This window comes from Petaurus breviceps, unplaced genomic scaffold (genome assembly GCF_028583685.1).
Source record: "Petaurus breviceps papuanus isolate PSGF00001 unplaced genomic scaffold, PetGlider_PUasm1.0 185, whole genome shotgun sequence".
Lineage (NCBI taxonomy): Eukaryota > Metazoa > Chordata > Mammalia > Diprotodontia > Petauridae > Petaurus > Petaurus breviceps.
The window spans coordinates 39,110,001-39,121,306 of record NW_027185797.1 but is presented as its reverse complement, the minus strand read 5'-3'; the positions used below and the strand labels follow the sequence as shown (position 1 = coordinate 39,121,306).

The 11,306-nt window shown below is 58.3% G+C and overlaps 2 protein-coding genes across 4 annotated transcripts in view; both read left to right on the top strand.

Annotated features, from left to right (window-relative positions):
- Positions 1-434: 434 nt before the first annotated feature.
- PRR19 (proline rich 19) lies at positions 435-1,855 on the top strand. Its single transcript, XM_069088277.1, has 3 exons — positions 435-1,069; positions 1,258-1,421; positions 1,538-1,855. Exons 1-3 carry the CDS (start codon positions 451-453, stop codon positions 1,853-1,855), a joined length of 1,101 nt encoding a protein of 366 aa, XP_068944378.1. The 5' UTR covers positions 435-450.
- Positions 1,856-6,230: 4,375 nt separating this feature from the next.
- Positions 6,231-11,306, top strand: part of TMEM145 (transmembrane protein 145) — a 6,639-nt gene continuing 1,563 nt past the window's right edge. For all 3 annotated transcript variants that reach the window (XM_069088957.1, XM_069088958.1, XM_069088956.1), the window contains exons 1-14: positions 6,231-6,375; positions 7,092-7,166; positions 7,521-7,598; positions 7,737-7,823; positions 8,172-8,273; positions 8,370-8,454; positions 8,585-8,656; positions 8,755-8,823; positions 8,957-9,037; positions 9,125-9,203; positions 9,699-9,792; positions 10,481-10,653; positions 11,112-11,244; positions 11,297-11,306. The exon at positions 11,297-11,306 is cut by the window's right edge. In XM_069088957.1, coding sequence (XP_068945058.1) covers positions 6,265-6,375; positions 7,092-7,166; positions 7,521-7,598; positions 7,737-7,823; positions 8,172-8,273; positions 8,370-8,454; positions 8,585-8,656; positions 8,755-8,823; positions 8,957-9,037; positions 9,125-9,203; positions 9,699-9,792; positions 10,481-10,653; positions 11,112-11,244; positions 11,297-11,306 — 1,249 coding nt within the window. In that variant the 5' untranslated portion in view covers positions 6,231-6,264. The remainder of the gene's footprint in view (positions 6,376-7,091; positions 7,167-7,520; positions 7,599-7,736; positions 7,824-8,171; positions 8,274-8,369; positions 8,455-8,584; positions 8,657-8,754; positions 8,824-8,956; positions 9,038-9,124; positions 9,204-9,698; positions 9,793-10,480; positions 10,654-11,111; positions 11,245-11,296) is intronic.

Here is an 11,306-nt window from a genome sequence, read left to right as displayed (position 1 = left end):
GGAGGGGAAGAGCCACGGCCACCAGTGCCCCTTCCCTCTTTTGACCTCCCCCGGCAGCCCACCCCTCACCTTCCTCCTGACTCCCAAAGCCTGACCTTCTCCCTTGTCCTTGACCCCTCGCCTCTGACCCTCCCCTGACCCTGAACCCCCAATTCTGGGCCTGACCTCTGACCCCAACCCCTACCCTCTGACCTCCTCTTGTCTCCCATCCCCAACCTCGGACTCAGCCCCACTCCCAGCCCATGACCCTTCACCCCTGACCTCTAATCCCTGACCCTAAGCCGACCCCAGCCTGGGCTGGCCCCCACCCCTTGCCTCTGACCTGTCCAGCTGGCCCCCACCCTATGGGATCTCCCCTGCCCCCTGCCAGCCTCAGCTGAGAGAGGGGTGGTCCCCAGAGTTCCCCCGTCTCCATGAGCATGCTGTCCCCCTGCTCTGTCACAGGCTGCCATGGAGCCCCGGGGGCTGGACCCCCGACCAGTGCAGCCGGCTGACCACTCAGCCCGTGTCCGGCACCGGAGGACCAAGCGGGAGCGGAACCAGGCGAGGGCCGGCAGAGGCCCCGGGGGCCCCCGGGCCAGGCCACGGTGCTCGCTGGCCCATAGGGACCCGGCCCTGGGCCCTCCCCCACCCCAGCCGGTGGTCATCACCCAGGGCCGGCTGAGCCGGGCGCACCGGGGCCTCCTGAGCAGCGAGGTGAAGTCCCTGAATGTGGACCGGCTGCTGAGTGGCCTGGCGGAGGAGGCTGGCAGCCCCCTGCCTGGGGAGGCCCTCTGGGACCCTGTGGAGGCCACAGAGCCACCCCCGCACCCCACCTGGGGAGAGGAGCCCTGCCCACTGCCAGCCCAGGGCAAAGAGAACGAAGCTCCTGGAGGGTCCCCCCCACAGCCCCCCAGCCCCCAGAGACTGCTGGAGGAGTTTCAGGTCCAGCTGCATCTTCCTGGGGCCTTCCCCAGGCGCAACCTGGTGCAGGAGACCCGAGCAGAGATCATCGGGGCAATGCTGGCCCACTACGGGGAACTGCCTGACCTTGGCCAGGTCCTTAGGGGCCTGAGGGAACAGGGAGCAGGTGAGGATGAGTGCCCTCCATCCCACCTTATCACCTGTGCTGGGCCTGCTCCCCTCCTGGCTGCGCACTTGTCTCCCCACCTTTCTCCATCTAGGTCCTTTGGTCTGGGATTTCTCCCATTCCTGCTGGACAGGAGGGAGGTGGGGAGGGGGGAGGCAGCTGTTTTATGTTCGTGTTCTTCCTGCCAGGGCCAGAGCCTGGAAGCCCAGAGGACTGGAAGATGGTGCCCCGGGGTCGAGACCACCCTGATCCGCAGGCCCTGGTGGAGAGCAGGAGAAGGAGGAGGAGGAAGGGGAAAAGGGAACTTGTGTTTACCTTGGGGGCCACCCCAAGCCCACCTTCCACTGAGAAGGTAAGACCTTTTCACCTGAGGGACATAGAGGTTGCTGGTTAAAGTGTTTGAGGGTAGAAGACAGGCAAGGTGGGTTGCTGTATGCCCACTGTCTTTCCCTCCATTCCTACCCACAGAGCCTGGTGCTGCCCCCAGACCCATGGTTGCCTTCACCCCCACCCCCACCCCTTGGACCTGAGCGTGGAGAGACGACTTGGGGCCCCCAGACATCATTTGATGTCCTGAAGAGCATCTGGCTGCCCGCTACCCCACCAACATGTGCCCCACCCTGGCAGTGGGGGGCCGGGGTGGCTCCCCACCCACCTGCTTGCTTCCCCAACTCAGAGGCCCTGGACTGGAGCCCCAGCCCCCCAGCCCCAAGGCCTGGACTGCCCTGGTTTGTGCCCAGGAGCAGCCCAGAGCCCTGGACCTTCCCCCGCATGCGACTCTACTGAGGGCGAGAGCCATTCCCCCAACGTGCCCCTCCACAAAGGAACTTGTTGAGAGTATTCTCCTTTCTGGGAGACGGCAGCGGGCAGGGGAGAATTAGCTCCCATTCCCTCTTGGTGCTTTCATGTTCAATAGTTTCAATAAAAATGTATGAAGAGCTCAGCACGTGGAAGCCCCGGGGGAAGCAAAGACAACAATGTCAGCATGCCCATGCCCAGAAGCTTATGGTGTCAGCACGCCAGTCAATGTGGGGTCAGGGTCGAGGACCACAGGCATTGACCCCTGAACGGAGCTGCAGTGGCCACTGGGGCTGCTAAGAGGGCAGAGGAGACAGGATGGGGAGTTGGGGAGAAGAGCAAGCCAGTCTCTTTGGCTGGGGCACTGAACAGGTGAAGGAGAGTGATGTGAAGTGATGTGGCAGAAGGCTGAAAGTTGCCACCATGAGGTGTCAAATCGTGATGGCCCCGAGCCAGCCACCCTGCACTTTGGCCACCAGCTCTCTTGAATTCTGTGGGTTGGGCCAGGTAGTTTGCTAAATTTGGCATTAATATGGTGAGCAGGGGGCCACGAGGTGGTCTCAGGTCAGCCAGTTAATAAGCATTAAGTGCCTTCTGTGTGCCAAGCACAGGAGATACAAAGGAAGTCCTCAGGGAGCTCAGAGTCTAATGGGGAGACAATATGAAAACAACTGTGTTTGGACAAGCTATATCAGGATCAGCTGGGGTAAGCAAAAGAGGGCTTGCTTCACCCAAACTAAGGCCCCTGGCAATGGGAAGATTTTGTCTGGAACTTGAGGAAAGCCAGTAGTTGGAACAGGCGCAGAGTGTTTCAGGCCTGGGGACAGGCTGCAAGAATGCCCAGAGCCAAGAGACAGAAGGTCTTGTCCACGAGACAACCAAATCTGCTGTTGCTGAATCAAAAAGTCACACTGAGGGGGCAGCTAGGTGGCGTCGTGAGTAAGGAGCTGGCCCCGGAGTCAGGAGGACCCAAGTTCGGTTCCGGCCTCACACTCAACACCCACACAAAAATACTAGCCATATAACCTTGTTACTTAACCCCAATTGCCCTCCAAATGGCAAAAAAAAAAAAGTTACACTGAGGAGTCAGGTGTGATAAGCAGTCAGAGGGGCTAGGTTCTGAAGGTCTTTGAATGTCCAACAGTATTTGTATCCTAGAGTCAATAGGGAATTTATTGAGTGGGGGAATGATATGGTTAGACCTTGGTTTTAGAGAAATCTAGTGGCTGAATGGAGTGGGCAGAGACTTGTGGTGGGCACACCCACCAGTGGCTTCCAAAGTAGTCCAGAGGGTGAGTCTGAACCGGGGGGAGGGGCAGTGTCAGAGGAGAGGAGGGGGCCTGTTTGGGAGATGCTGCTAACATGGCATCAACGGGCCTCAGCAACAGCCTCGATACAAGGGGTAAGAGTGAGGAATCCAGGATGAGGCCTGGGCTGGGAGTCAGAGGGCCTGGGAGCATGGTGTTGTCTTTACAGTGAAAGGACAGGTGAGGGTCAGATGGGAAGCAGGTGTGAGGAGAAAGTTTTGGACGTGAGGAGTTAAAAGTGTTAGGAGACATCTAGCTTGAGATGTCTAATAGCTAGTTGGAGCTGCAAGATGTGAGTCTGGAGGTTAGGGCTGAATAAATCAGAGATTCATCCCCATAAAGATAGTAATTAAATCCATGGGAGCTGATGAAATCACCAGGTGAAGTAGTGTGGAGGGGGAAGAGCAGAGGACCCCAGACAAAGCCCTGAGGGCCACCTTTGGTTAGAGGGTGTGATCTGGAGAAGGAGACTGAGAAGGAGTGGTCAGAGAGGCAGAGGGAGACAGGAGACAAGAGAAAGAAGAGGGTGTCCTGAAAACCTAGAGAGAAGAGAGTATCAAGGAAGAGAGTGAGCCACAGTGTCCAAGTTGGCAAAAAGGTCAAGGAGAATGAGGACTGAGAAAAGGCCATTTGATTTGGCAACTAAGAGATGATTGGTAACTTTGGAGAGAGCAGCTTTGCTGGATTAAAGTCAGAAACGGAATTGTAAGGGTTAAGAAGTGAGAGGAAAGGAAGTAGAGGCATCAATTATAGATGGCCTTTTTGAGGAGTTTGGCCACAAAGAGAAGAGAAATGGGACCATAGCTAACAGGGATAGATCAATGAGGACAGGGAAGACCTGGGCATATTCATTGTCAGTAGGGAAGCAATCAATGGTCAAAGATTGAGTATGTGGGAGTGATAGAGGGGGCAGCCTGTTGGAGTAGATAAAATGGTATGAGATCCCTTGTAGAGGTAGAGGGGTTTGCCTTGGCCAGGAGAAGGGCCACATGTGACACACAGAGGAAGGCAAAGACAGTGGGGGAAGTCATCAGAGTGATGTGAGATGAGGGGGAAAGAGGTAGCTCACAGCTAACAGCCTCAATTTTTTTCAGTAAAATAGGAAACAAGGGTCTTGGGGAGAGGGTGGGGAGAAGGGTGACCATGGGAGGTTTGGAAGAGCTGCTCTGCAGAGCAGGAGGGCAAATGATTTAGGGAAGTGTGAAAGTGTTGCCTGGCTACCTCGAGGGCCCAGTTGAGGTTATGTAACATCTGTAGTGAACCTGTTCGGCAGGGCAGAGGTGAAAGCTCCCAGGCCAATAGTGGAATTGGGCCCAGGATCAGCATCTCCTTTTCAGTCTGATCTTAGAAGGAAATCAGTGAATGGTGGAGCAGGGGAGTGACATGAGGGCCCAGTGTGTTAAGAAGACACCATCAACTGGAAAACATTTGCTCTCGTCCTGGTGATTGGGGGTGAACCAGGGTAAATGTCCTATGAGGGGAGAAGAGATGGCTTGTAGAGTTTGGAGGCAGAGGGGCTCTCTTGAGGTAGCTGAGATGCCGTCTCCATACAGGTATGCTGGCGATCTGTGCATGGAGACGATTTAGCTCATCTTCTGAGTCACTCACTGTAGCCTGTACCAGGGAACAGAGTCCCAGAGTGGGATGATTTTAGGGAAAGAGCGTTCTGGTGGAGAGAGTGTTGGCAATTGTGTGTGTGAGGGGGTGTTATTGACAACATGCCCTGGTGAGGTGGCTAGAGCCCAGACAGTTATCTCCAGTTTTACAGAGAGGTCGAGTTACCTTTCCAACATCACAGTGCCAGTGGGCAGCTAGCTCTTAAACCCAGGGCTTTTGTGCCACTAAGTTGAGTACTCCTTCCACCATGTGCCCCCAAAACATGAGTGTCCACCCAGAAAAAGCAGAGGGGCCTTCAGGGAAGTCCCTCATGGCCAAGTGACCAGGGCTGGGAGTCTGGGAGGCCTGGGTTGGAAGCCTGGTTCTACTGCCACTTAAGAGTGTGTGACTTTGGGGAAAGCTTTTCCTCCATGGGCCTCCGTTTTCCACTCTGTAAAATGGCTGGTTCATGCTGAATGATGTCTGAGGGTAAAGGGGGGAGAGCTAGAAGGAACCACAAAGGTTGACCACAAAGGTCATCTAATCCAGAGTGACAGTCCAGAGAGCCAGCAGGCAAAGCCCATATGAAGACTCGGCCTCTGGATTCCAGGTCCAGATCTCTGGAATGGTCTGGCCCAATCTGGTACCCATCAGGAGCAGGGACTAGGGACCCGGGTCCGAAAAGGAGGGAGCTGGACAGGAAGAGAATCTAGGGGAACAAGTTCTTCCCCTCGAGGGGGGCTGGGTTGCCCCCAGATAGCAGCACGGAAAAGAGTTGGGAGGGTCATAGAGGTAAAGTCTGAACCTTGCAGCCCCGGAGGCTGGCACAGAGCTGGAGGGATGGTGGAAGACAGGAGGGATGCTGCGGTGAGGAGGGGAGGCAGTATGGGGTCCGGGAGACCAGCGAGGAGGAGAGGAATGGGAAACCTGGGGCTAAATCCAGGGAGAGGAAGTGATGGGGTGGCGGGGGGAGGGGCGGGGGGGGAAAGTCAGGTCATCGAAGTCCCGGAGGCCAAAGTGGATTGAAGGGGGCTGAGAGGGATGAGGGCACAGGGGATGGGGATGGGCATGGGCACGATGGGAGAGTCGGGCTCTCGAAGCCCCAGAGGCCGGAGTGGATTAAGAAGTTTGGGAGGAATAGGAGTGTAGCGGGGAAGTATGGGCGCAGTGGCCGAGTCCGGTTCTTGTAGCCCCTTAGGCTTGAGGTCAGGAAGAGGGATGTGGGTGCGGGCACCGTGGCGGAGTCTGGTCCCTGCAGCCCCGGAGGCCGGAGTAGACAGAGCGGTGGGAAGGATGGGGGCGCAGAGGAGGAACGTGGGTGCACAGGGATGGGGGCGATACGGGGAGGGAACAGTTGGATGGTCGAAGGCCCGGAGGTCCGCGCGAGGAGGCGGGGGAGGCGGGGCGGAGGAGGGGCCGGGCGGCCGGCGGCGGCCCTTTAATCGGGTGCGCGCGCGCGCTCGGCCCCGCCGGAGTCTCCGGAGCGGGAGCAGGATGGAGCCCCCGCGCGCGCCCGCGCTGCTGATGGTGCTGCTGCCGCTGCTGCTACCGCTGCCCCCCTGTGCCCGGGGCAAGTACGTGCGGGGCAACCTCAGCTCCAAAGAGGTGAGCGCGCCGGGACCCGAGCCCTAGCGGGAGCCGCCCCAGAGCTCAGCCCCTCCCCCGCCCCAGAGCCCGGGCCGCCCAGCGCTGGGCCCCGCCCCCCGGAGACCCCTTCCCCATCACCATCTCCTCTGGGCCGTAAGCCTTTGAAGACCCTCGCCCTGGGGCCCGCGGAGATGTTCCATCCACCTGGGGGCGGGGCGGGGGGAGGGGCGGGGCTAAAAGTACCTGGGGAGAGGGGAGGGGGCCGCGGAAGGGACCGTGTGAGGGGAAGGGAAAGGGTCTCTAGGACAAGGGAGGAAGACTGGGAGAAGGGACTGGCCTGAGAAGAGTAGCAGATGACGAGCGGAGGGGAACTGGGAACTGAAGTGGGGAGCAGATATTGGGGTATAGGCCAGGGAGGTCGAGTCCGCGGACACCTCGAGGTCTGGGAAGGTGCTGGGGTTCAGGCTAGGGAGAAGTTGAGGTCAGGACTGAAGGCTAAAGAGATATTGGAGCCAGGGCCAGGAAGAGGTCAGGTCTGGGGAGACAATGGGGTAGGTGGGAGAGATGGGGTCAGGTCTGGAAAGATAATGAGGTCAAGGCAAAGGAGATAGGGTCAGGTATGAAGAAATGTTAGGGTCAGCTCAAAAAGAGGATTTGGGAATGTTGCAGATTGGGCGAGGGAACAGTGGTGCTGAGGGGAACCTGAGGACGTTCTGACCCTTTCCCTTCCCCAGGACTGGGTATTCCTGACAAGATTCTGCTTTCTCTCTGATTATGGCCGGCTGGACTTCAGATTCAGATATCCCGAGGTGAGACGTTCCCCCAAAAAGCCTTGAGGCAAAATCCCCCCCAGGTCCCTGGGGGAGACCTTCTAGATTCTTGAAAGGGGACCTCCCCAAATCCCTCTCTAAGGCCCTCAAGCTAAGCTGGAAAGGAACACTAGATTGAGAGTCGGAGAACCTGGGCTCATTTGCCATTTCCTCCCTATGATCTTGGCTAAACCCCTCCCCCTGTGGTGGCCCCTTTCTTCCCCAGCTGCATGTGAGGTTGGACAGCCTGGTCTTCATCTCTGACATACCTCCCCTCATCTTCGAATCTCCCAGCCCTCCCTTTAGCAAGTCTTGGGCTTCTCCTTCTCGTCCTTCCCATCCCTCTCTTCACAGGCCAAGTGCTGTGAGAACATCCTCCTGTACTTTGATGACCCTTCCCAATGGCCCGCAGTATACAAGGCCCAAGACAAGGTGGGAGACGCCTAAGGAAAGTCAAAGGCTGGGACCCTGGACTGCTGGAGTCCAGGGAGAAGGACTGGGGAGGGGTCAGGCTGGGAGGAGGTCAAGGCTTGGAGGTGGCTCCTTCACGCCTATCCCTCCCCACTGCAGGATTGCTTGGCCAAAGAGGCGGTGATTCGGCCTGAGAACAACCAGGTGATCAACCTTACCACCCAGTACCCCTGGTCGGGCTGTCAAGTGAGTGGCGCAGGGCCTGGGAGAGGGAGGGGGCGTGGCCTGAGATTTGGAGGCAGGACCTGGGGGGAGAGCTTGGGAATGGGAGGGGGGAGCCTGGACGTAAGAGGGTGGGGCCCCGAGATCGAGAGGCAGAGATCCGCAGGCGTTTATTAAGCTCTGTGTGCGGGACCGTCGAGCTCAGAGCTAGGACGATGTAAGCAAAGACAAAGGGCTTCCCTGCCCTCAGGGCGCTCACTCTGTCTGGGGAGACTACGTGGATGTAACTGGGTCCATACAAGATGCTTACGGAGCAGAAATGGGGGTGTGGAGGTGGCCTTCTCCCTTGCTTCCCCGGGCTCCCCTTGGCAGGTGGTGTCTGAGGGGGGCGCCCGCTACCTCAGCTGCTCCAGTGGCCGAAGCTTCCGCTCAGTGAGAGAGAGATGGTGGTACATCGCCCTCAGCAAGTGCGGGGTAAGGTGGACCTGCCCCGACATGTGCCCCCCAGCTTGCCCAACCCACCCACCCCTTCTGGCCCCTTGGCTCAGCCCCCCACCTGCCACCCTGCAGGGGGATGGGCTGCAGCTGGAGTATGAGATGGTGCTGACCAATGGCAAATCTTTCTGGACCCGACACTTCTCTGCTGATGAATTTGGTGAGTCTGGAGACCTAGATCCCTAGTGTCCTACAGGGCATGCGGGTACCCACCAACCTGGGATGGAGAGCGGCAGGGACCGAGGCATCAGGCCCCAGGTCAGCCTGAACTAGTCCCTGCTCTCTTCCAGGGATCCTGGAGACAGATGTGACCTTCCTTCTCATCTTCACCCTCATCTTCCTCCTCTCCTGCTACTTTGGTTGTAAGTCACCACACCGAGGTGGGAGGGGAGAGGAGACAGTGCACACGGTGTGGTCTTGGGGGTGCCCGTGCATACCTCTCCCCCTCCCCCTCCCCCAGACTTGCTGAAAGGCCGGCAGCTGCTTCACACGACCTACAAGATGTTCATGGCAGCAGCAGGAGTAGAAGGTGAGAGCAGGAGGGAGGCCAGAGTCCTTGAGGGTGCCCTCTGAGGAATCCTGGCCTTTGGCTCCACTACGCCCCACGTCCCACTTTGGTCTTAATAAGTGCACATTGACTGACTTAACTTTGTCCTTTACAGTTCTCAGCCTCCTATTCTTCTGCATATACTGGGGTCAGTACGCCAACAATGGCATCGGCAACGAGAGCCTGAAGATTGTGGGTGAGGATGGCGCTGGCCGGACAGGGCAGGGGGGGGGGGCCGGGGCGGGGCCCTCTCTGAGCCCCTTCTCTCCTCTCTCTCTCTCAGCCAAGCTACTGTTTTCTGTCAGCTTCCTCATCTTCTTACTGATGCTCATCCTGCTGGGAAAAGGCTTCACCGTGACACGGTGCCTGGGCACGGGACCAGACCAGGCTCCCCAGGGGGCGGGGGAGCCAGGCTTAGGGGCGCGGGGAGGGGGGCTGGCCAGGACCCTCCTTCCTGATGGTCTCCTTTCCATCCCCCACATTCTTCTGTCTCTTCTCCCTCCTTCCCACCCACCCCCCATCTCTGTCTGTCTCTGTGTCTGTGAGACTATCTTGCTGTGTCTCTCTTCTCCCTCCATCCTGCCCACCCCCCATCACTGTCTGTCTCTGTCTGTCTCTCTCCCTCCATCTGTGAGACTGTCTTGCTGTGTCTTTCTCTTCTCTCTCTTCTTTCTCTCTCTCTCCTCTCTCTCTGTGTCTCTCTTTCTCTCTGTCTCTCTTTCTCTATCTCTGTCTGTCTCTCTCCCCCCCCTCCCCTCTCTGCCTCCCTCCCTCCCTCTCTCTCTCTCTCTTTCTCTGTCTCTCCCTCTCCCCCGCTCTCTTTCTCTCCCTCTCCCCTTTTCTCCTTCCATCCCCAGGGGCCGGATCAGCCACTCAGGTTCTGTGAAGCTCTCCGTCTACATGACACTGTACACACTCACACACGTGGTTCTCCTTATCTATGAAGCTGAGGTAAGAGCCCGCCCTGGCCCAGCTCCCCTCCCCCAGTGGGTCCACTGGCCTCTTCTGTCCCTGCCCTCCCCCTGCTCCTCAGGGTTCTGGGTCCCCTCTCCTCTCTGCTACCTTCTCCAGGTCACAGCCGTTCAGCCTCTCCTTCTGGCTGCACCTTCTGCCTCTCTCCAGCTTTCTCTGCTCCTGCCTCTCATGATGGGTTTTGGGGGGAGGACCGCATTTGGGGAGGGAGCTTGTCTTTCTCTGACTCACTGTGAAGGCAGTTTGTCATAGAGAAATGGTAGGGTTGGGGGCTTCTGCCTTGATCTGGCCCCCAGGGACCCTCCACAGGCTCTGAGGGCTAGTCCTGGCTTGCCCACCCACTGGCTGTGACTCAGTGCAGGTCCCAGAGCCCAGTGTCCACCTCCTTAAGAGCCCCCCAGGGCCTGACATCTTCCCTCCTAAGTTCTGTGACTAGCAGCTGGGGCTGCTCTTCCGGTGTTTCTGTCACTGTGTCTGACCAAACTAAGAACACTGGATCTGCAGTCAGAGGACCTGGGCTTGACTTTTGCCTTGGTCGGCTTGCTACCTGGGTGACTTTGGTCTCGAGAGTGGCCCCGGCTCTCTGTGTCTCGGTTTCCTCATCTGTAAAATGCAGGGCTAGGGCAGGGGTGGGGCCTCACGCTCTCTCCCTCCCCCTGGGGGCCAGTTTTTTGACCCCGGGCAGGTGCTGTACACCTATGAGTCTCCGGCTGGTTACGGCCTCATAGGCCTTCAGGTGGCCGCCTATGTGTGGTTCTGCTATGCGGTGCTGGTCTCCCTGAGGCACTTCCCGGAGAAACAGCCATTCTATGGGCCCTTCTTTGCCGCCTACACTCTCTGGTGAGATGTCCTAGGGACAGTCCTGCAGCTTCTGGTGAGGCCTCTGGACCCGGGCAGCCTAGCCTCCTTCACCTCCAGCCTCTTCTGACCCCTGCATTCCCCACTCTGACATCTGACCCACCTCCCCCATGACCTCCAGCTCCCTCTGATCCTGTGACCTCTGATTCCTATTTATGTCTGTTCCCTGATCTTTGCTCAAAACTCCCCTTCCTGACCTCTGACCTCTCCTAATCCAGGCACCTTCTCTGCCTCTGACATCTTCTGGTGAGACCATAGCCCTGGCCTGGCCTGGGAGACCCTGATCTGGGGAGGGACCTTGGGCACTGTGCTGGGGGAGGGGTGGTCACTGGTGCACAGGACCCCTCCCCCCCTGCCCCCTAAGGAGCAGAACTTGGGGCCAGGGAGCGGGAGGTGGGCAGAGGTCAGGGCTCACTCCCATTTTCTTTCTCCCTCCCCAGGTTCTTTGCTGTCCCTGTCATGGCCCTCATTGCTAACTTTGGCATCCCCAAGTGGGCTCGAGAGAAGATTGTCAACGGCATCCAGCTGGGCATTCACCTCTATGCACATGGGGTATTCCTGGTGAGGACAGAGAAGGGAGGAGGGCGGGTGGGGCGTTCATAGCTGGCTCTCTACTCCTCTCTGCCCTTCTGTCC